This window comes from Centroberyx affinis, unplaced genomic scaffold (assembly GCF_046629955.1).
Source record: "Centroberyx affinis isolate AG114_WGS23_722 - 3 ecotype Tasmania unplaced genomic scaffold, CSIRO-AGI_Caff_v1 ptg000423l_1, whole genome shotgun sequence".
Classification (NCBI taxonomy): Eukaryota; Metazoa; Chordata; class Actinopteri; order Beryciformes; family Berycidae; genus Centroberyx; species Centroberyx affinis.
In genome coordinates, this window is record NW_027279088.1 from 48,284 (window position 1) to 68,756 (window position 20,473).

General features: G+C 43.0%; 1 protein-coding gene across 1 annotated transcript in view; it reads left to right on the plus strand.

Annotated features, from left to right (window-relative positions):
* LOC139641993 (intermembrane lipid transfer protein VPS13B) overlaps positions 1 to 20,473 on the plus strand; it is a 333,765-nt gene that overhangs the window by 32,165 nt on the left and 281,127 nt on the right. The window contains exons 13-15 of the mRNA XM_071516677.1: positions 960 to 1,129; positions 1,656 to 1,850; positions 6,150 to 6,274. Of these exons, the coding sequence (XP_071372778.1) occupies positions 960 to 1,129; positions 1,656 to 1,850; positions 6,150 to 6,274 (490 nt within the window). The remainder of the gene's footprint in view (positions 1 to 959; positions 1,130 to 1,655; positions 1,851 to 6,149; positions 6,275 to 20,473) is intronic.

The following is a 20,473-nucleotide window of genomic DNA, read 5'->3' on the forward strand; positions in this document are numbered from 1 at the left end:
TTTTTGGGCTCTTTGTGTTTCCTTATACATGCGCCTGTGTTTCATGCGGGCTGCAAGTGTTTGGTTCCTCCTAGTTAGAGTGTTGACTGCGGATATTGACTTGAGCCCTGGCATGTGATTGGATTGGACACGGCGGTGCCAGAGCAACCTGATGCGGGCTGCGGCGCCACGCCAGAGAGCAAAAAGGCACTGGGATCAGGTTCTGAGCCCACCTCGGAGCCGGGAACGCTGTCCAACAGAACCTCCACTGACCTGAGAACAAGCCCGGGTCCTTGGATCAGAGCCAAGGCCTTTCATTAACAGAGGGCTCAGGTTTTGGTCCAGCTCAGGCCCTGGACATGGTTTAGTGGTTCAGTGCTCTGGTCAGTCCTCACTCTGATGAGTGCTGACCTTGCTAGCCTCAGTTCCGCGCCGTTCATTTCATTGTCTGCCTCTCCCGGATGTTTCTGGTTATTGATTGATTGAGTGATTTTCTGTGATAGTTCAAAAACAAAGCTACCGGGAACCAGCCACTGTAATGAATATCACTTGAAGAAGCCAGTACTTTTATAGTACATGTTTATTTTATTTAGTGTATGAGGTGATGGTTTTTGTTGGAAAAGCCTTTTTATTGTCTTAAACCTGCAGGCCTAGTGGAGGGGAGCCCACTCAAAGAAACTGGTGTGCTTTACAGCTAACCCCTTTTTTCAGTAAATCAGTCTGTAATCACTTAACTGCTGATGTCTTCGGCCTCTCCTTCAGTTTATTTCAAAATAACACACCATAGGTTACATGGTCGTGGTAATATTCACTTGTGAAAAACAAACATATAAGCAAACAAAAAATGTCAAACAAGTGGTTATTGCAATATAATGCCCAGTCTTACAGTAAACCTCCTCCCATTACTGCATCACTGCAGCATTTTGTGGTAATTGTGGTCCTTGCTGTACCCTATGATGTTGTGTTATGGTCTCTTGTAGAAGTGGTTGAGGAGAGCCGAGGTCCAGCCACTCCAGAGGAGATATCAGGCCTGGAGGAGTTCATCCCAACCAGACTCACCTGTCTCACTCTGCTCCAAGTCTCAGTCACAGTCTGCATGGCAGAGTTCAACCTCCTACACACACTCATGCCCGTCATCATGGGACACAAGGTAACTCCTGACCTCTGAAGTACATGGCACTTAGCAGAACATATAAAGAATTCCTGTTTTACATGTAACCTCATCTTACCCTTTAAGACTGTTAGTAATAGAAATGAAGAAATAATGTATTTAGCATCATGTATAGGAGAGACAGAAAATAGGGTGTGGAAATATTTGATTACTTCATCCTAAATACAGTAACATCCTTCTCTCCTCATCTTTCCTTGTATAAAGTAAGTGTAGTGTATATGCAGTGCATCTCCAATGACATATCAATGCACTGGAAAATCAAATAAGTGGCAGGCAGCTTGGATAGTAACAAACGATTGTCAGGATACTCATGGATGGGGAACAAATGAGATGAACAAATGAGGTGTTTACTGTCAATTTAAAGGATGCAAATCTTTGATGATGATTTCAGTGTGTATAACGGTGATGCCAGGTGTAACATGTCCTTAATATTTGCCTTTTTGCTAATGCTATTCTCACTTCCATACTTTTTTTTCCTCCTCTGTGTCTGTCCTCCATCTCCCAGGCTGCATTGGGGCCGGTCAGTGTGCCAGTGTTTCAGCCGGTACGTCCTCTACCGGCCCTGCGGTTCCAGGTGGAGAGGGTGAATGTTGAGCACTCTGTGCCCATGTATGCTCCAGAGCTGGTCAGCACAGTCAGCAGTCTCAGCCAGCCCTCTGATAACCTGCTGCACCACTGCTATGCACATTGCTACCTCAAGGTGAGAGGACAGTAATCCACTCTGTAGTGCAGATTCAGATTCAGAAAACCTCCCCTTCTCACAAATGTAGATCTTAGTTGTCCTTTATCCAGACATAAAAGATATCCATAAAACAGGACACATGGCAAACCATACATGATTGATTCCTATGGTGATTGATAGTTTCCATTCACTTTATCATTAGTCAATGCTTTATCATTACTCACTAAAAGGATAGTCTCTAGGCTAGGAGCTATGTCTTAACTCTGCCAAAGGACAGCTTACTTTTCCATAAAGGATAGCCCTATTCACTCAACCATAAAACAAATGTTAATGGGCTACCAAAAGAGATTAATCAGAAGAGCGAGCAGTCCAAGTCCAAGTTAAAATCTGTCTGTCCATCCCAGGGTTGGTTAGAGGGAGCTGATTTGGTTCTGTCATTGAACAACCTCTTAGCCTCATGAGACAGTCACTGTAGCAGGCATTTGTTACTATTCACTCCAAGATGTCTCGTGGTGAAACGAAAGTTATGGTAGAGTCGAACCAAGGAAGGCTCATTGTATTGCATGGCTTTTTCTGTCTCTCTTTTGCCCTGTTTTTTTGTGTACACGTAGATGTACACAAGGGCCCTGCTGCCTAATTTTTCTTTCTCTCAGTTTTTCTTTCCGTCTGTCTCTATATCTATCCATGTTTTCAGTTGACACACACATAGTACACATCAACCAGTTCCATGGTCGTTGTACACTGTAGCCCAAGGTGAATAGGTCAACCGCATGGCCGCACTTTTAACTCCACTCTGAAATGACCCTAATGACCCTTTTAATGACCTTAATGACCCCTTTTCACCTGGTTATAAAGATCTTGCCACTGAGTTTCCTGATGAGCACCAGTCCAGCTCTGGTCTGGCTCATGGATTTCACTTACCAAATAGATGTGATGATACCAGATGCATAATGCTGCTATGGCATTCCCATGTTACTGCAATGTAAGACTGACTGAGAAATATAATGCATTTTGTGAGGTGCCTGTCACAACTGCACACAACATCAGTTTGGGGCCCAATAAAAAGTTCTTTGGTCTCACTTAAATAAGCAGTTATTTGGTATTTTTTTATGGTTATGGTTAGGAAAGCATGGCACCTGTAATGATATGTTTGACTGCCTCAGTTAATGCAGTCTATTCAGTTCCTAAACTGAATGTCTAACGATCACAAGAGACAGCTCAGCAGCATTCTGAACATTTGGTTGTCAGATTAGCTATTCTGTTCATGCATACTGTCTTGCTGTTAGGCCATGCACTTATGCTTGAACAGTTGAAAAGATCAACTACAGTTTTGCAACATTCACAGATATACTCACTATATAAATATGCCAAAGTATGTGTTTATGCCAAAGCAATGAGAAATGCGTTTATTATGCGTTTGCATTGTTTGTCTTTCTAATTTGACTTTTTGTATAGCTATGACATCAATCCTTTAGATACACACTAATTGATTAGTCACTCATTACAAGTGGAGGTGAAGCCATATCCTGGTTGTTCAGAGGTTGCCTTAGCTACATGATGGTTGATTTTAGTCTACAATATATCTACAGTATTAGTTAAATGTCTCATCTTGATTTTGTCTCTCCCTTTTTTTCTTATCACCTCTTTATAGTAGTTAAGTGCATGTCTGGTGGAATTGCATTCAGAGCTCTTAAAGAAGGCTTTAGAAAATGATGTTAATCCCACAGTGTGATCTGGAGTGGCCTGGTATGGCCTGGATGTGTTTTTCTAAGGCAGGATGTTTGCCAGGCACACTGGCAGTCCTTATCACTGGGTCAGCACAGGGTTAACGGTCAGCCAGTCAGTGGCCAAGGCCCAGTCTGTCTAATCGGCCAATCAGCATCTGTATCCGCTAAGGTACTAATTCTACTTCTGGATTCTGGCAGTGGGATCATGGCAAGGTGGAGGTCATTCTGGTCGCAATTCACCCAATTCAGGAAGTGATTTGAAATGGGGATAAACTAAGGCTTATCTCCATGAGTGTTTTATTGACACTGGCTGTCAGAGCTGAGGTGTCTGTATTGAGAGAGTAATGGCTATCCATTGTCTCACTGGTCTGTGATTGTAGTCAAGAACTTAATAATGATTCTTCTTATAGAAGTCCCCCATCTATCCTGTAGGGACCACTGTATCCTGTAGGGCTGAACAATTAATCAAAATTTTATCGAAATTGTAATATGGCCTCCTGCAATTTTCAAATCACAGGAGGCGCAATATTTGTTAAAGGTGAAATGTGTGTCAAAATACCATTTTAAATTAAATATTGTCGTGCTGCAGAGATGTCCTGGCCTACACATCATATTCTACAGACTTAAGAAAACATCTTTGTTTGGAACAGATCCCCACAAAAATTACACCATAATCATTTTAATACGTTTTTCAATGAAAATGAGAATAATGATGAAAAAATTATGTCATTCCCTCTAATATTGCAAATCATCATTTGCTCTTTTCAAATATAGCAAAGTAGAAGTAAATAGACATATCCTAATTGAAAATGTGAGCCTTTCAAATAGCTGATTGCTTCTGGTTGCTGAAAAAGGAACAGAATTTGAATTCCAAACAATCTCCAATAAGGAAGCTGCAGTGAAACCAGCTCTTTCTGTAGAGCATCAAGCTTGTATTTAAAAGTGTAATTTGTATTATGTCTACATCTGTATCTGACTATCATACAGTGCAACTGGATATGCTACTATGCTGTGTAGAATTATACCCATAGGCCAGTTGTCGTATTATAAATTAATTATCTTTTTAGCCTTGCCCAATATTTTGTCTGCTCTGAGCCATCTGCACAGCCTAGTGCCTTAATAGGCCTTCACTAACAGTAATTGAATGAATCCTATTCTGTGCTTATAGCAGCTGCATGTGGGACAGTTGCTGTTGTCACAGCTGGGCCCAGCCATCATCCAATACCTCCAGTATTAAACAGGATTTCATCCACCATGTCCAGTATTAACACAATGTAAACATAGAGGTTACAGTACAGTATGTGTCCGGCAGTGCGACTACCAGGAGCTTGGATAATGAGAATATGATTAAGAGACATGTGGTCAGTATACGACACCATGTTTAGATCAGCAAACCCATAAGCCGCTCCCTCTAGACCAGTATGGAAAAATACATTAATGCAGTTACTCAACAGTAGTCTTGGTATCCTAGGTTGTTTAAATCATCATTATACAGTGGGTAGTTTCAGCCGAGCAATCTGATTGGTCAAAGATGTGTTCCAACTGTGCTGATAATTCCCGGATGATTGATGCTATGCCAACACATGTGGTAACCGGGGTAACTAGTTAGCAATCTTTCTTGTTGTCTGTTTTTTTTTTATTATTATGTATAACACAATTTTGTAGAAAACTTGGCGTAAACTTTGAACAGACCCTATTTTTCGTTAGGCACATCAACTGCATTCATTCATCTCTGCAGTATTCCTCACCTACTTCTCTCGATTTCTACTGCTGATGCTAACACGTTCATCCATGCCTTTGCCACCTCCTGAATACTGCAGTAGCATAGTCTATGGAACTACCAAACTTCTCAACCAGACACAATATATTCAAAACTCAGCCATTCAAATCCTCACCAAATCACGCTCCCTTCAGAACTCATTCAGGATCCACTGTTCAGGACTCTTAAGTGCATCCTATCTTTTGCATAACCATTAAACCCTTCACAGTGTTTCCTTCACAGAAATAATATTTTTTGAAAATTCCACTCATTTAAAATACCACACTACCAGCCCATCATGATCATGTAACCTGTTACTCTTTGTAGTACTATGAGAGGAAATTGCAGCAGTCTGCAGTCGATTAATGTACATGCAGTATACATGAATCTTCTTGATGGGGTTCAGCATGAGGCTATGTTTTTAACACTGTCTCCCACAGTATAAGATTGAGTTGCTGACAGGTGGATGTATAGTAAACATGGCGGATAGGATGTTTTGCTCTTGCCCCTGTCTCTCCTCCTCAGGCCTGCTAGAGCACAGATTTGAGTTGCCCTTGCTCCGCCGAAGACAGATAGGGTCAAATCAGTTTAGAGGAGATGGAAATGAGATAACAACCACACTGGCTATGTGCTTCTATGTTTTCTTTTCAGAAGCTGCAAACTCAATGGGAGCTGACATGTTTTTTTTCTCTCGATCCAAGAAATGGATTGAGCTATACAATACTGAATTTCTATATCTTCTCTCTGTCTGTCTTGTTCTTTCCCTCCTCTGCCTCCCTCCTTCTCTCCATCTCTACTTATTTCTCCCTCCCTCTTTGTCTTTCTCTCCAGGTGTTTGGGTTCCAGGCAGGCTTGACATGCCAGGACAGTGCAGGGAGTTTCCTGCCTCTCATCCCCATCATCCCTTCCTTCAGCACAGCCCTCTATGGCAAGCTGCTCCAGATGCCTGCCTACTGGTGAGTTTGCAACATGTATTTATAAAATGGCAGGCAATTTGAGTGGGCATGAAAGAGGTTAGAGTCCCCCTTGTGAACTCAAATTATTGATGCACCCTGTCAATAACGATTTAGAGGAAAATGGAGGGAAAACAACATTTACCTGCCTACTATTCCCCTTGTTAAATCGACAAACAAATCACCCAGTTTTCCATTCAGTCAAAAATAGAACATTTGTAGTTCATTTGATCTTGATAGAGCATTTGTTTTCCATATTTTCACTTCTACTTTGAAAAAAAGGAAATTTTTCAAGCACAAACTGTTTTAAGATTCAAAATTTGTTCCCTGAATTGATTGGAATTAAAGTGACTTAAGCCCAATCCTGTTACATATCAATCTTATATTTTCATAATGTGTCAGTGCTGTGATGCTGTCGCACTTTACATTCCCACAGCCTTTTTGAGCAGCGTCTAAATGTTTATTTATACTGTTCATACTTCTTTCATGTGTGATTGACTGTTATGAAGCTCTATTTTAATCGCAGCACAAAGGGGGCAATGTCTCCAAATGTTTTGCCTTTCCGCATGTGTGAGTGTTTGTCCGAACCAACATGTAGTGCAGGCCCTGGCCAGCATCAAGACTAGTTTGCAAGTTGTTTATGTTGATCACTGAAACGATTGTGGCAGTTGGCTTAGGCCTAGGACAAGATGGCAGCACTCCATATGCAGACATGGGAGTTTGATTTAGGCCCGTCAACACGAGTGTCATACTACGGCAGGAAACAGTCAACACCGTGGCCTGGACCACTGGGTTGTTGGCCTCAGACACTAGGAATCATGTGGCTGGTCTGGGGGAAGACCCATCTGTAATGGACTGCATGGGGTGGGTTACTGTGTGTGTGTGTGTGTGTGTGTGTGCGCGCGCATACTTGTATGTACGTGTGTATGTGTGTGGTGTTGTGGTGTTGGGCCTATGTACTTTACGCAGAGGAGCGCAGCGTCTTGCGGGCAGTGCATCAGAAGAAGTTTTTTAAAGTGATGGATGAGCCGGGTCTTCAGCGGTTTGGGGGGGGTGTGGGGGGCAGAAAAAGAGAGTCATTGGGAAACAACTGCAACAATTTCTCAGATGGTTTGAAACAGAGGGAGAGGAAAATAAGACAACGTTGTCGAAGGAGATGAAAAAACATGTTGCCATATCCGTGTCCCAGCACCAGACAGAAGATGACTCACTGGGAATGTCCCCCAGAGAGGTGAGGAGAGGACAGGAAGGGAAAGGAGAGGAGAGGAATAACAATCCTAGAGTGAAGATGAGGAAGATGGAGTAAGGAGGGAAGGGAGAGAGGAAGAGTTGAACAAGGGATGGATGTAGCGAATTAAAGGGTAGGAAGTAGAGGGGAGAGAAAGGGGGTTGTAGGGGAAAAACTGAGAGATGAAAGCATGGATGGAGAAGAGGACAAAGAGAAAGAGAGGACCGGAAATAACGTGGTAGACAGGGTGTCTGCAGGTCGTTAAAATGTCTTAAAACTTTGATATTTAAATTATCTAAATTCAAGTCCTTAAAAGGTCTTAAATGCAGTTAAATGTTGCCTTTGAGTCTTAAATATGGTTTCAGAGGTCTTAGAGATGTTACTTTTTCTCTGGAAATTACTTTTCTAGTGAGAAGCTTCTCTAATTGTATAGACCTATGCTCATATACTGCTACTGTTTTGTTTTGCTCTTAAAGCATTTTTTAGGGTGAACATCGTCTTAAATTTGATTTAAATTGGCTTTAAAAAGGCCTTAAAAAGTCTAAAATTTAACCTGCATAAAACTGTATTCACCCTGGGTAGAGAGGCAGTGAGTGAAGAAAAGGAGATGGAATTACAATGGGTGGATGGGAGGGAGGGAGAGAGAAATATGGATTTCCGTTGAGAAGGTGATAAAGAGAGAAAATGGAGTGATGGAAGGAGGAAGAGAGAATATAGAGAGGGGGAGATGGAATGATGGATGAGAGGAGGACGGGGAGGGCGAAGAAGGATGAGGAGATGAGGAGAATCAGGGAGAACTACAGGAATTGGGATCCCAGTGTCGAGATTGTAGAGAGAATGAGGGCGGAGGAATGGAGGGAGTAAAAAAAAAGGGAGAGGGAAGAGAGGAGTAGATGGAAGGATGGATAGAGAGGAAGACAGGGTGGATGGGAAAGAATTAGGACAAGTGGGGGGGTAGGGGGGGAACAGTAGGCAGTGCATTGTGGGACTGGAGAGTGGAGGGATGGAGTGAGAAAATGAGCTTAGGAAATGAAAGAAAAGAGTATAAAGAAAGATGGATGAAGAAGGAAGGGAGGGAAGGAAAAGCGATCCAGTTGTGGGGGTGTTGGGTTTCAGAAGGTTTACAGTACAGGCCAGCGCTGGTTGCAGTGGAAGAGAAAGTTATCGGCTACAACCATCCCTCTGTTTCCTCCATATTCTCCACCTGTATGCAACGTAAAGCTGTTAAGTCGTTCTCTGACCCCTCTCACCCAGCCAAGCCATATTCCTCTCCCAGACTATGAGGACCAGGGCCTCCTGGTTTCAGTATTCACCTATTGCATTTATTCTGAGGTAGCGTTTATTGACCTAAATTATTTATTGATTGTTTTTATGTTGAAAGCTCTCTCTCCTTCCACTTTTGTTGGTCTATTAACTGGCCTTGTCTGGCCATGGGTATTGTTTGGGGGTCGTAAACAATATAGATGTTTACCTGATGTCCTGTCTTGTGTCTATCCTGAGCACTTTGAGACAAATTCCTAGCAACTTTGGTTGATATGACAATAAATAATTGATGTAACGTTAGAAAAGTAATTCTTGCCAAAGTCGCTTGCTGAGAATGTGTCCTTCAGCCAACATCTGGGGGACCCTTGACGCGGGAATACATACACGCACACACACACACACACACACACACACACACACACACACACACATACATGCAGACACCCGCCCTGTGCCCTCTCCCTCACACCTTGCGGTCAACGTGCCTGTTAAAGCAGCAATACTTGTGTGAGAGCACTAGCTTGGGAATCGATTTCCCCCCATTAGTTTGGACTTAAACATGTCAAAGAGCTGCAGATGGTTTTGACTTCTCCTGACTTCTTCTCCAGGCTGCACGCTCTCTCTACAGAGGGTAGCTGGCCACATAGAGAACCACAAAGCACAGAAGGCCTTATTCTATGTGTGTGTGTGTGTGTGTGTGTGTGTGTGTGTGTGTGTGTGTGTGTGTGTGTGTACTCTGTAGACAGAACCTGATTCCCTGTGCTCTCTCTGCTCCTAATAAGAGACTTCTAGCTGCTTGTTTGATCTCCCGGCCCCCTTTTTTCTGCGCTGCCTCCCTCAAATAGTGGATTCAGATGTCAAACGGATGTTATTTTTCTTTCTGACAATCACTAGATGTTTCTCATCTCCAGAGAGCCTTCCAGATCAATGCCCTCCTGTGGCTTTTCTTTCAACCAGCACCAGCCCTAAAAAATAACACTGACAACCTCTCACAGAGTCTTCTTGACACGTTAAGAAAGTGCTTTATTATTCTTTGTTTTAAGCAGACCTTTGATGGAATACAGCTAGCACACGTTGAGTAAAACTATGCACCAGTAGGCCTTATCTTGGTGTTATTTGAATAGATGTTCCACTACGTGATCACATTGCGATCATACTTTGCAAAAGCCGAACACACAATGGCCAAGAGACTTCTGTTGCCCTTAACAGGATTATTTCTGCTTCGTCTCATTTCCCTCATTCCCCAGTTTAAATTTAGCTTGATGTTTCCGACACTTGGACAGGTTGGAAGTGCCTTTCGAATTGTCTAACAGTTGCCTATTTGTTTCACTATCAGCCTCTTTCCTGTAGATGATAATGGGACTGGGAGTTATTTTGCGGGGTTGCAAGGTGTGAACTTGTCATTTCAGGTTTAAGTGACTCATATCTGACCCTTCCTGTCTGAGCGGGTGGTATGACTGACTCTCCTCCTGACCTGCCTGCAACCTCAGTAAGAATCTAATTAACAAAACCTGACAGTTTACTGCTGGAAGAATGATGATGAGCTGGTTTGACAGAGAGAGAGAAAAACTGAGGATACTGAGAGAGAGACAGAGAGAGAGAGAGAGAGAGAGAGAGAGAAGGAATTGGAGGAAAATAGAGAGAGGGGGCGGTGTTAGAATGGGGTATGGTAAGAAGTGAACGCTAATAATTTGATTTCTGTTTCCTCTTGTCCTAATGTCCTCCACGTGTTGGTATGGATGAGGCTAGCTGTCACAGTCATGAGAGCTTAGTATTATTGCGCTGTAAGTAGCATTATGTTGAAGATGTGAAAGACACAGTTTAAGAGACAAGGAGGATGGAGTTGGGCCCACGAGTGTGTGAGTGTGGATTCAAAAACAGGAATGGTGAGGGACTGGAGATGGACAGTGAGTTCTATGGTCGGAATCACATTTAATGCATTGAATGTGTTACTTCCCGATTAGAAATGTATAAACTTCAAATGAGCGAATCCATTGCATTGCGTTGCGACACACATGTTGCTTGGATTAGATTTATTCTACTTATGTATTGATAATGTATGCTTAAAGTTACTACATGTGGCATTTTTAATCATCAGTATCCTTTGTATAACTACCAAAAACAAAAGAGACCATGGTCGAGATGAGTGGTACCTACTCCAGGGGTATTTTTTGTGCTAGTGTTTCTCAAACTGAAGGCAACATTTTCTACAAATTCTGTTGCTTACTGTCTCAAAAAGGATGTCGCTACTTGCTCTGTTTGTGCCGGAAGAACAGCGCCCTCTTCCTGTTTTGTGCTGTAAAGCAATCCCACAGATTTCACATGAAATCCGACCTGGTGGCACACAATGTAAAACAGAGTGTAGAGGCTATTAGAGGCTGCCAGTCTTCCCGCCAATGGTATCATTTGTTGATGGTAATTATACTTGTGTGTCAAAATGTGTGGTGAATGATTTTTTTATGTAGCACCTTCAAACTACAATCAGTGCTGTTTTGTCCTGGTTTTTACTAGCTCTCCATGGAGTTTTTGTAATGAAAAATTTTCATGAGTGAATTAGAGTTGCGTTGAGTTAAGTTTATGTTGTAACACTACAATCAGTATCCACGTCTAATCAGTTTAATCTTGATACATTTGAGCTATGACATTCTTGTGTAGAACTCCTGTGGTTTGCAGCAACACAAATACAATTCAGATTACATGTGATCACGGCATATGAATGACAGACAGACAGAGATACACCTCCTCTCATAGAGGTGAAAGCTGAGCCCAGAGTGACACTCTGGGTCATTGAAGCAGCCAAGAGACGCACACCACCAGGTGGTAGCATTTAATTGGACTTTATTGATGTTTGTTTTGGGACTACTCCTCAGCACTGATGTAATTCCAACAACAACCCCCCTCCCTTTCTCTCTCCAAGATGTCGTGTTCTCTTTGTCTGTGAGGAAGATCCCAGTGCTGAGTACAGCTATAGAAGCCTTTTAAGTAAGGAAATATGGAAAGTGAGAACCATGAGTCCCCAGTGAGAAGGGATGGAGGGAGAGAGAGAGAGACCGAGAGTGAGAAAGAGACAGAGAGAGTGAGTGAGTGGTCAAAGAAAAAATCTTCTCTGGTTGCCTTGTCAGTCTTCAGTAGCTTTGTTATGCAGATTCCTGGATCAGCTTTTCCATTACCAATATGGAAGGTAGCTGTAGATTTATCTGCCTCTGGACTCTGTATTAGAAGTGAATGGTGACTGACAGGAGAGAAGGGTAGCTGGGAGCAGGGAAGAGGGTGATGTCATTTGAACACACAGTCTTTTGCATCCCTCTCCTCTCTCTCTCTGTCTTTTTCTTTCTTTCCTCTGTTTTTTCTTTCTTTTCTCACTCTCACACAGACATAGGTTTGCTTTCATGCACGCACATACAGTGTGTGTGCGCTTTCTTTCTCTCTGTCTGTCTCACTCACACACAAACACACACACACACACACACACACACACACACACATGCATCTTTGTCTGTGTAGCCGACTCATGCTGAAGCAGTATATATGGCTGCCAGGTGATCATGGGGGGATTTGGAGAGGCTCTCGGCATCTGTGAAGACCCGGCACCTCTCCTGATGAGTTGGCCCACGGTACATGGCTCATATTCCCCTCAGTCTCACCACATAGGCCCCTGCTTCTCACTGTGGGCAACAAGGGGGTTTCACAGGAGAAAATACATCGCCTTGACGTTCTCTCCCTGCCAGCCTTGGCTCCCGCTGTGTGTTTGGTGATGTGTGTGAGACCTTGGATGTATCCAATTAAACAGAAATGTCTTCCTCTCCTTAAGCAAAATGAAAATTTAAGAAAGGGTAATTTCAAGGCAATTACAGACTCTGACCTTGTGATTTCCCATGTTTCATGTTTTTGAGAAATAAGAAGACATCTCTCAATAAAAGAGAGCAGTTGAACAATTACATTAGCAATCCTACAACATCTACCAGGTTCCTCCTGTGAAGTCAATCAAAAGTGGGCAGCGGGCTGTCAGATTAGCTAGGTAGCAATATAGTTGTGTCAGTTGTGTTGTCTCCATTACCAACATTCCCCAAAATGCCCCTCAGTAAGGGCACCTGAACCAATTTTTATGTTTCAACCTCCTCCTGGCATTAGCTAACATTAGACAAAATGTTTTAATGCAACCAGTGTTATAGCTGTCTTTGTAGAAATAATCTATACAGGTTAGAGACAGGACCAACTGAAACATCATTTTTAGTTGTCCTGAGCCCAACTACAATAAAGATGATTCTCTAGACCGTCACCCTGTGCCATTGTGTCTAGGCATCACCACGGCTAATATGTAACTGAAAGTGAGTGTTAGCCATCGTTAAACAGTAAACTGACTTGGTCATTGTCAGTAGATGGATGTGCTCAGCTAGGTCACTGGCTGGTCTAAACTGAGATGAAAAGCTTGGTTATGCCCGCACAGTTGTGATAAATTGCCAGTACTGTGTGACTGCTGAGGGATTCCTATATAAGAATGTTTATCACAGAGAGAGTTCATACTACACATATTTAATATTCTCGGAGGGCTCACAACTACATACTAGAATAGCACTTACAAAAGTCCTTAAACTTGTCTAGACTTAAGTGATATGAGGGAGTAAATTGTCCACGCATGGTAACTCTCGCTCTCCTCTTGCTATAGGCTACCATTAACTAACCCGAGCAGGGGTTTGGTTAGCAAAAGCCAAAATCCTGTGAAATGAACTTTCACTCCCAGTGAATTAAAGTGCAGCTGAGAGGCATCAGGCTCTACTTATCCCTAATGAAAGGCAGCGTATGGGGCCGCCAACTTCACAGGGACTCTGCAGAGAGTCTCAATTGGCCTGGCTGTTAAACCTGTTATCCCAGATAAAATCGGTGCCTGCAAAAGAAAGGGGGAGAGAAGGAGGTGGCTGAAGGAAGGGGGGGCTTAGAAGTGCCACCTGCATTGGTCTCCCCAAAACCTAACCTCTCACTCAGGCACACACACACACACACACACACACACACACACACACACACACACACACACACACTAACGTTCCTCATGCAGGGCCACCTGACGGCAGCAGCATATGGGGGCAGGCCAAGGCCGGGGCCCACCAACCGACCAACAAACCAGCAGCAGCCTAGTGTGGCTCGCCGCATTGCAGGCCATAATTCAGCCTCACGCCAGCTTTTATGTGGCGTTTTTAGCAGCCCCTGTTCCTCGCTCAGCTATTTCTGTGGGGCTAATTTCTTAAGGCATGTGGCATTACAGGTGCATGTTATATAGCCACAAAAGGCTGACTGGTCTGGGGACGTTTCTGAATAGAAAAGAATGTTGGTTTTCCCTTGGTATCTGATTATTAATGTGATTCTTTTACATTGTCAATGGTTAGTTAAATTTTTAGCACTACCTGAAGGATTTTTTTTATGTGAAGTTGAGAAGTCCATTACTTTGTCTGGACCAGTAGTCTAGACTCTAGATTAGCTCATGTTGTGATTTATGAAGGCTGCTTGAGGCATCTGAGGCATGAGGGTTCTGGCGTGATTGTAATGCCTCATTACTTCTGTTCATAGTTAGTCATAGCTAGCTGCTCCTGGTCTATGTCTCCAAGCACGGCCAAGAACAGGAGGACAAATGCTCCCTCTGTCCTTCAGTAGCAAGCCACAGAGATCCAAGTCAGATACAGCAAATGTCGGGTAGGAAATAAGTTGCACTCACCAGTCAGAATGTTGCCTGTGGCTGTTCAGTTTGTCTACTCTACTGGGCACTTTGGCAGGTAATATCATTATCATTCAATTGTAAAAATCAATTTGGATAATATAAATTGAATTGGGAGTGGTTAAATTTGGAATCCCCCAGCCACTGTGGCTGGTGGTATGACTGGAAAAGTCTATATGTTGCCTGAGCATACATCTACATGACGCATGACAAGAATCATGTGAATGATGTCACACTCAGCTACTGCGTTGACAGTAGAGCCCCTCAACCAAACTTTGATTGCCGTTGATTCCATAATGAAGTAATCACTCATATTACTCATCATCGGCTTAACTGAGAGTTTTGTTTAGGCAGGGTTAAAGTTACTGAAAGCTATTATGGTGAGGGATAATTCAATGACCCTAAATCAACTTGTGGTTGCTGTGGTCATGCTCAGCATTGACTTGTGGTTCGGGGGCCAGAAGAGCAGCGGAGAATTCATTTAGTCAAACAAGGCGACACATGAACTAGGCCCTGCCCTGTTCTTGGATAAAGACGGGAATGTTTTCAGAAAGAAAAGAAAGTTTTCACATGATGAAACTGAGTGGATGCAGAGGCACACATTGCAACAAGTAGGCCTTATGTATTAACAGGTGTGTATTAAAAGCCTGGAATGGCATATGATGTAATCTTGTTCCACTTTACACTCCGAAGCACAGGAGTGCAAAGGGTTGTGAGCTGCAAGGTACAACATCATATTTCGTGTGGCACAGTCTATAAAGTATTTTGGCCAACTTTGTGGTAAGGATTTTTTTCTCTTCTGCATCTGGTGTCGGACAGTTTTATTTGGTTTTATGGCTGACAGAGATCAATGGACGTATTGAGGAGCCTCGTGAGGAGGAAATGGCGTCAGTGAATGAGAAGCTTGCACTCTCATTGATTGACGTCTCAGTGCTGATGGAGGCTTTCGTGCCTTTTCTTTCAATATTCAGTCAGGCTGCGCTACAGAAACTTTAGTCATTCTCCCGTAGGAGCTGTGTGCTTGCCCTCATGATTAGAAGTGTCATTTGGTAGCTAAAATCAACATAGGTTTTAACTCTACCCTAAAATGTATGAATATATTATAGTCTGTACTGTTTCCAAGAGACAATATTCTAGTAATACAATAATATTTATTGAGTTGTAATTATCCTGTAACATGTATTTAGTTGTGTAAGATGGAGCCAAGATAGCGGCTTCATGAGCAGCTGTAGATGTTTTTGATTGACCAAAAGACTCTATTAATGCCTGATTTAGTCATCTAAGGAAGTGAAGCTTGAGGGAGGGAAAACAGTGGGAAATAGGGAAGGGTAGATGGATTATCAGCTCTGTGTGGATTATCATCTACTGTGGTGTGCATTCCACTGTCCCCTCCATGCCTCAGCACCCCTCCATCGCTTCCCAAAGAAAAGAATCTGTACTTGGTAATGAGGGAGAGCAAACTGCAGTGTCACCCCATTTTTTGTTTAGTTGTATTTAACCTTTAGTTTACCGGCCAAAATCAACTTTATTTAACCAGATCAGTTGAGACCAAATTCTTATATTCAATGACAACCTGGTTAAAGATTGAAGGCCTTTGCAGGTTTAGAGGACAACAGATTTGGATTAAACTAAAGAACAGACTATGATGTGTGATGCAATTGTTGTTATGACAACCGGACCGATAAATGGCTACAGTAAAATCAGAAAGTAGAACTGATGTGATATTAGGTTTGTAGTCTCTGGACAGAGGTCTCATTTCTCTGTGTGTCCTTATAAGGAACCGCATGTCCTCTACAGCTGGACATGTTGGACAGAGGCAGGAAGCTACATGCTCACACACACACACACACACTCACACACAGGCCTCTTGATGTGTTTTCCTTTAACGCCTGATGAACCACGTCATTGCCATTTTCTCGCCTTGCGGTCTGCAGCTGTCTGCACAACTTGATTAAAACATTTCTTTTAGTAATCCCTGTGTAATGAAGCCCTCTCCTGAGAACGGATCTCAGTGTGTGTGCATGCATGTGTGTGTGTGTGTGTGTCTGTGTGTGTGTGTGTGTGTGTGAGAGAGAGAGCATATGTGTGTGTTTTGAGTCGGGGGTGCTCCAGATGGGAGGAAGGGGAGAGCCCTGTGTGTATGTGTGTGTGTGTGTGTGTGTGTGTGTGTGTGTGTGTGTATATATATATATGGAGTGTTTTCTTTCTTTGAAGAGTTTGGCCTGTTCAGGACCGATGATTGAGAAATGCACACATGGCACACCTTTGACCCTGGGGAACCACAAACCTCTGAGCTCTGGCCACTGATACAGCCCCTGCTTCAACTGCCTCATACCCCCTGACTCGTACCCCACATCCAGCCCAGAGACAGTGAAGAGTTTGGCCAGGTTGCACAATGCATGCCGTTTTGCTGACCTCTCTGTAGAACTAAGAGGCATTGTCTCCAAACACATGCTCTCCATTACATTGCCCTCGTGAGATGCCCAACATTTTAAAGATTCGCTGCTTTGCAATCTACAGTTGAGAGATGAGATGAATTAGAAATGATCCCTGCAGGGAAAGTGCATCGCTGCACCAGCAGAATCACAGCCAAAAATCAAGACTAGACATAGATAGCAAAACACACGGACCAGGATGTAGTCTGTGTGTTTAGGTGATACAATAAATAACGGGAGAGGCTATGTCACATCTTTGGCTTGCTACCAAGAATTTTACAGATACAAGGATGTTTGCAATCACACAATTCACACAGGTATACTGTCCAATCAACGGCCATATGTGCAAAAACAAATGTGCACCATTAACTGTCAACATTCAGACTCAGAGATGGAACCTGAACAAAATGTAGCCGTATAAAAAGGAAAGAGCTGCTGCAACTGGTGACCTCCAGCCCAGCGCTGTCTTGGCAACTTGGTTACTTCGCAGTGCTCATCAGGATTGTGGAGGTAATGTGGCTGGCACTGAAAACAGTATTGGCCAAATTTTCTCTATCAGTGGCTCAGCTGCAGCCCCAGTTACAATCCTCGTGTAGCCAATGTCATACAATATGTACAGTAGATGAAACAACTGGCTTAGAAGGAAAGTGAGAAAAACTGCATAAAAAGATGCATAATAAAAGATTTTTTTTCCCTTTGCAAGCTGATTTTTTTTTTGTTTTACTTGGAAGTATTTTCAAAGCAGTAATTTGCATATATTTCAAATGCCAACCATCCATCTTAATTTGCATCCAAGTGATAAACTAACAAGTTTGTCTACACCCCCCAAGTTGGTCAGTTAGGTGTTATTGTTCAGCGTAAAGTGGTTTGCATGATTTATCACGTGCATTTGTTCAAGGCATTTTTAAAGCTGTTTTTGAATGTTTTTATAGAGAGGCTTTGGGAGACACTGTAGTGGGTCTTTGTAGTGAGATAAAAGAGGGGACTTGAGAGCAGCCCATAACTCACTGTGGTTATTTGGAGAGGGGTCAGCGACCTTGGCTTGGGGAGATGGGGAATTCTGCAATCCCTCAAATCAATCTGCACCAGAGAGAAAAAAAAAGATTGAATCTACGAACTGTCAATCTTTCCTTCCCTCCAGTTTGAGCCTTTTTCCCTCCAATGAAGCCCTAGAAATGGGAAAAGAATAGCGGTAGAGGATTTCATTAACTGTTTGAGTTAGGGAGTGTTTGTATTGGTTAATTAAGGTGCGGAGGGTGTGACAGTTAATGATTTGTAGAAACTTCCAGATAAGTTATCACTGATGCCAGGACGGTGGCTATCTGTTGTATCTGTCAGACAAATCTATCAGACAAATATGTCAGGGGATAATGGATTACACTGGTGTTGGTGTGGACTTAGTAAATAGACTCAGATAAGTTAAATAAAGTAAAGAGAAAGTAGCTCATTGTGGAGATAGTCAAAATCGATTGAGTCTATCTTATTGAGCTTGGTCTTTTTTAAATTTGTTTTTAGTGTGTTGAATCAGGTCTCCATTATCTGTTTGAGTACTTCCATTAACTTCTTACAGTTTATTGGAGGCGAATGTTCCAGTGCATGTGGAATTTCCCATCCAGCTCCCATTACAGACAAAATCCACCTGTGTCAGAGCTCAGTGAGTGTGTGTGTGTGGGAGAGAGAGTGAGAGTGTGTTTCTCTCTCTCTCTTTCTCCCTCCCTCTGTCTCTGTGATCCATTAATGGCCCAAACACCTTGCTGTACATCTCCTGTCCACCCCCTGGCCCCCATGACGGTGCCTGTGTCACTGCACTTTGGAAAGAGTGAGGGAATCGATTTTTTGGTACTGTACAGGATATGAGTAATAACAAAAATGAACATTCTGGAAACCGCCCGCAGGTTCCAAGCTTGCATTCTGGGACACTGTGTAAACCGTTTGGACCAGCTGTTCTCGGCGATATTCTTTCAATCACGGCAAGGTGCTGATTTTAAAAGAATGGGCCGCTGTTCCTCTGGCCACACGTGGCCCCTCCGTTCATGTGTTATGGTTCACTTTACACTCGCCTTCTATACAGTGTCCTCTCTCAGACCATCTGCTGCAATGCCAACACACCCACACATACATATACACATGTCCAGACACACAATGCATAGCAAACACACACGCACATATACGCAGTAACACGATGGTGCATACACGCACACACACCCCAACCAGCCTTCCCTTTTAATTAGGCCACATTTATTTTTGTCTGTAGAAGTACAAAGTAGTGACCTGCCAGTTCTGCTATTCCCGCGTTTGCACTGGAGCTTTTCCAAACGGCTTTTTTTTTAATGAGACTCTTGGTCTGCCGCACTATGTTAGGTATTATTTTACCTAGGACGGTAACATACAACCTGCAAGTTTGTGGTTGTTCTCCTTCTCTCGTTCTTGCTCTCGTTTTCTCTCATTGTCGTTCTTGTTTCTATATTGTGCTCTTCTTTTATTCTATCATATCGATTATTACGTCTCTCTCATTTTCTTTTTCTTACTCTTCCCTGCATCCTGCCACCATTGTAGATTCTTTAGTATCCATAGCTAATTATTCCACAGTTACAGGTTGTTAGAGCAGCAGGCCCCTCAGCAGCCGCCACCTCATTGCTGCTGCTGACTGTGGTCTGGCTAACCAACCTGCTGTTATTTGTGTGTATGTGTGTCTGTGTCTGTGTCTGTGTGTGTGTGTGTGTGTGTGTGTGCATGCGTGCGTGCATTGGCATGTAGGTATGCGTATTTGTACACTTGAATGTGTTTGTGTCTGTACAGGTATGTGCATCTTTGTGTTTGTATGTGCATTTGTGTGTGCGGTTGTGTGCCTTTATATATACTGTATATGTGTGTGTGTGTGTGTGTGTGGCCTCAGTAAACCAGCAACCACAGCCTGCTAGCTAAAGCTCCAGCTGTATTTGTCTAAATATAGTCGTGACCACAGTCAGACCAGACCAGGAAGCTGATTAGCCTGAGAACCAGTGGCCTGAATGGATCTCAGCTATTATGATGTGAAAAGGGTATAGTTTGGTACATGTTAGTTTGGTTGGGACATAGGGTTACCCAGAGGCTGTTTAAACGGAGCTCCCACCTTATGCCAGTAATGGATATTTTACTGTCTGCTCACCTGTTCAAGGCTATATGTATCTATATGTACCTACCTAGACGTTTTAGATAGATGGCTCTGAGACACTTTGAGAGCTACACAGGTAAAGGCTAATTGTTAACAAAAGAAATCATTTTGTGAAGGTCCTTTGTTTAGTCCACCCACTTTTAGACCAGAATTTATTTTTAATGACTAAAAATAATTTACTGTCCCTGCTTTATGTCCAGATTTGAGCAGGAACACAGGGGAAGCAGGCTGGGCACAGCTGGTATGGTATTCATGACTCTGACTCATGCCCTCTGTACAACACCCTGCCCTGTTTCGCCTGATTCTGACAGGGACATTGGACAGACAGACTGTGTGCCAGTCAGTCAGCTAGTTAGCCCGCCAACCAGTAAGCCAATTGGCCTGTCCAGGCCCCGGTCTAACTCTCCGTCAC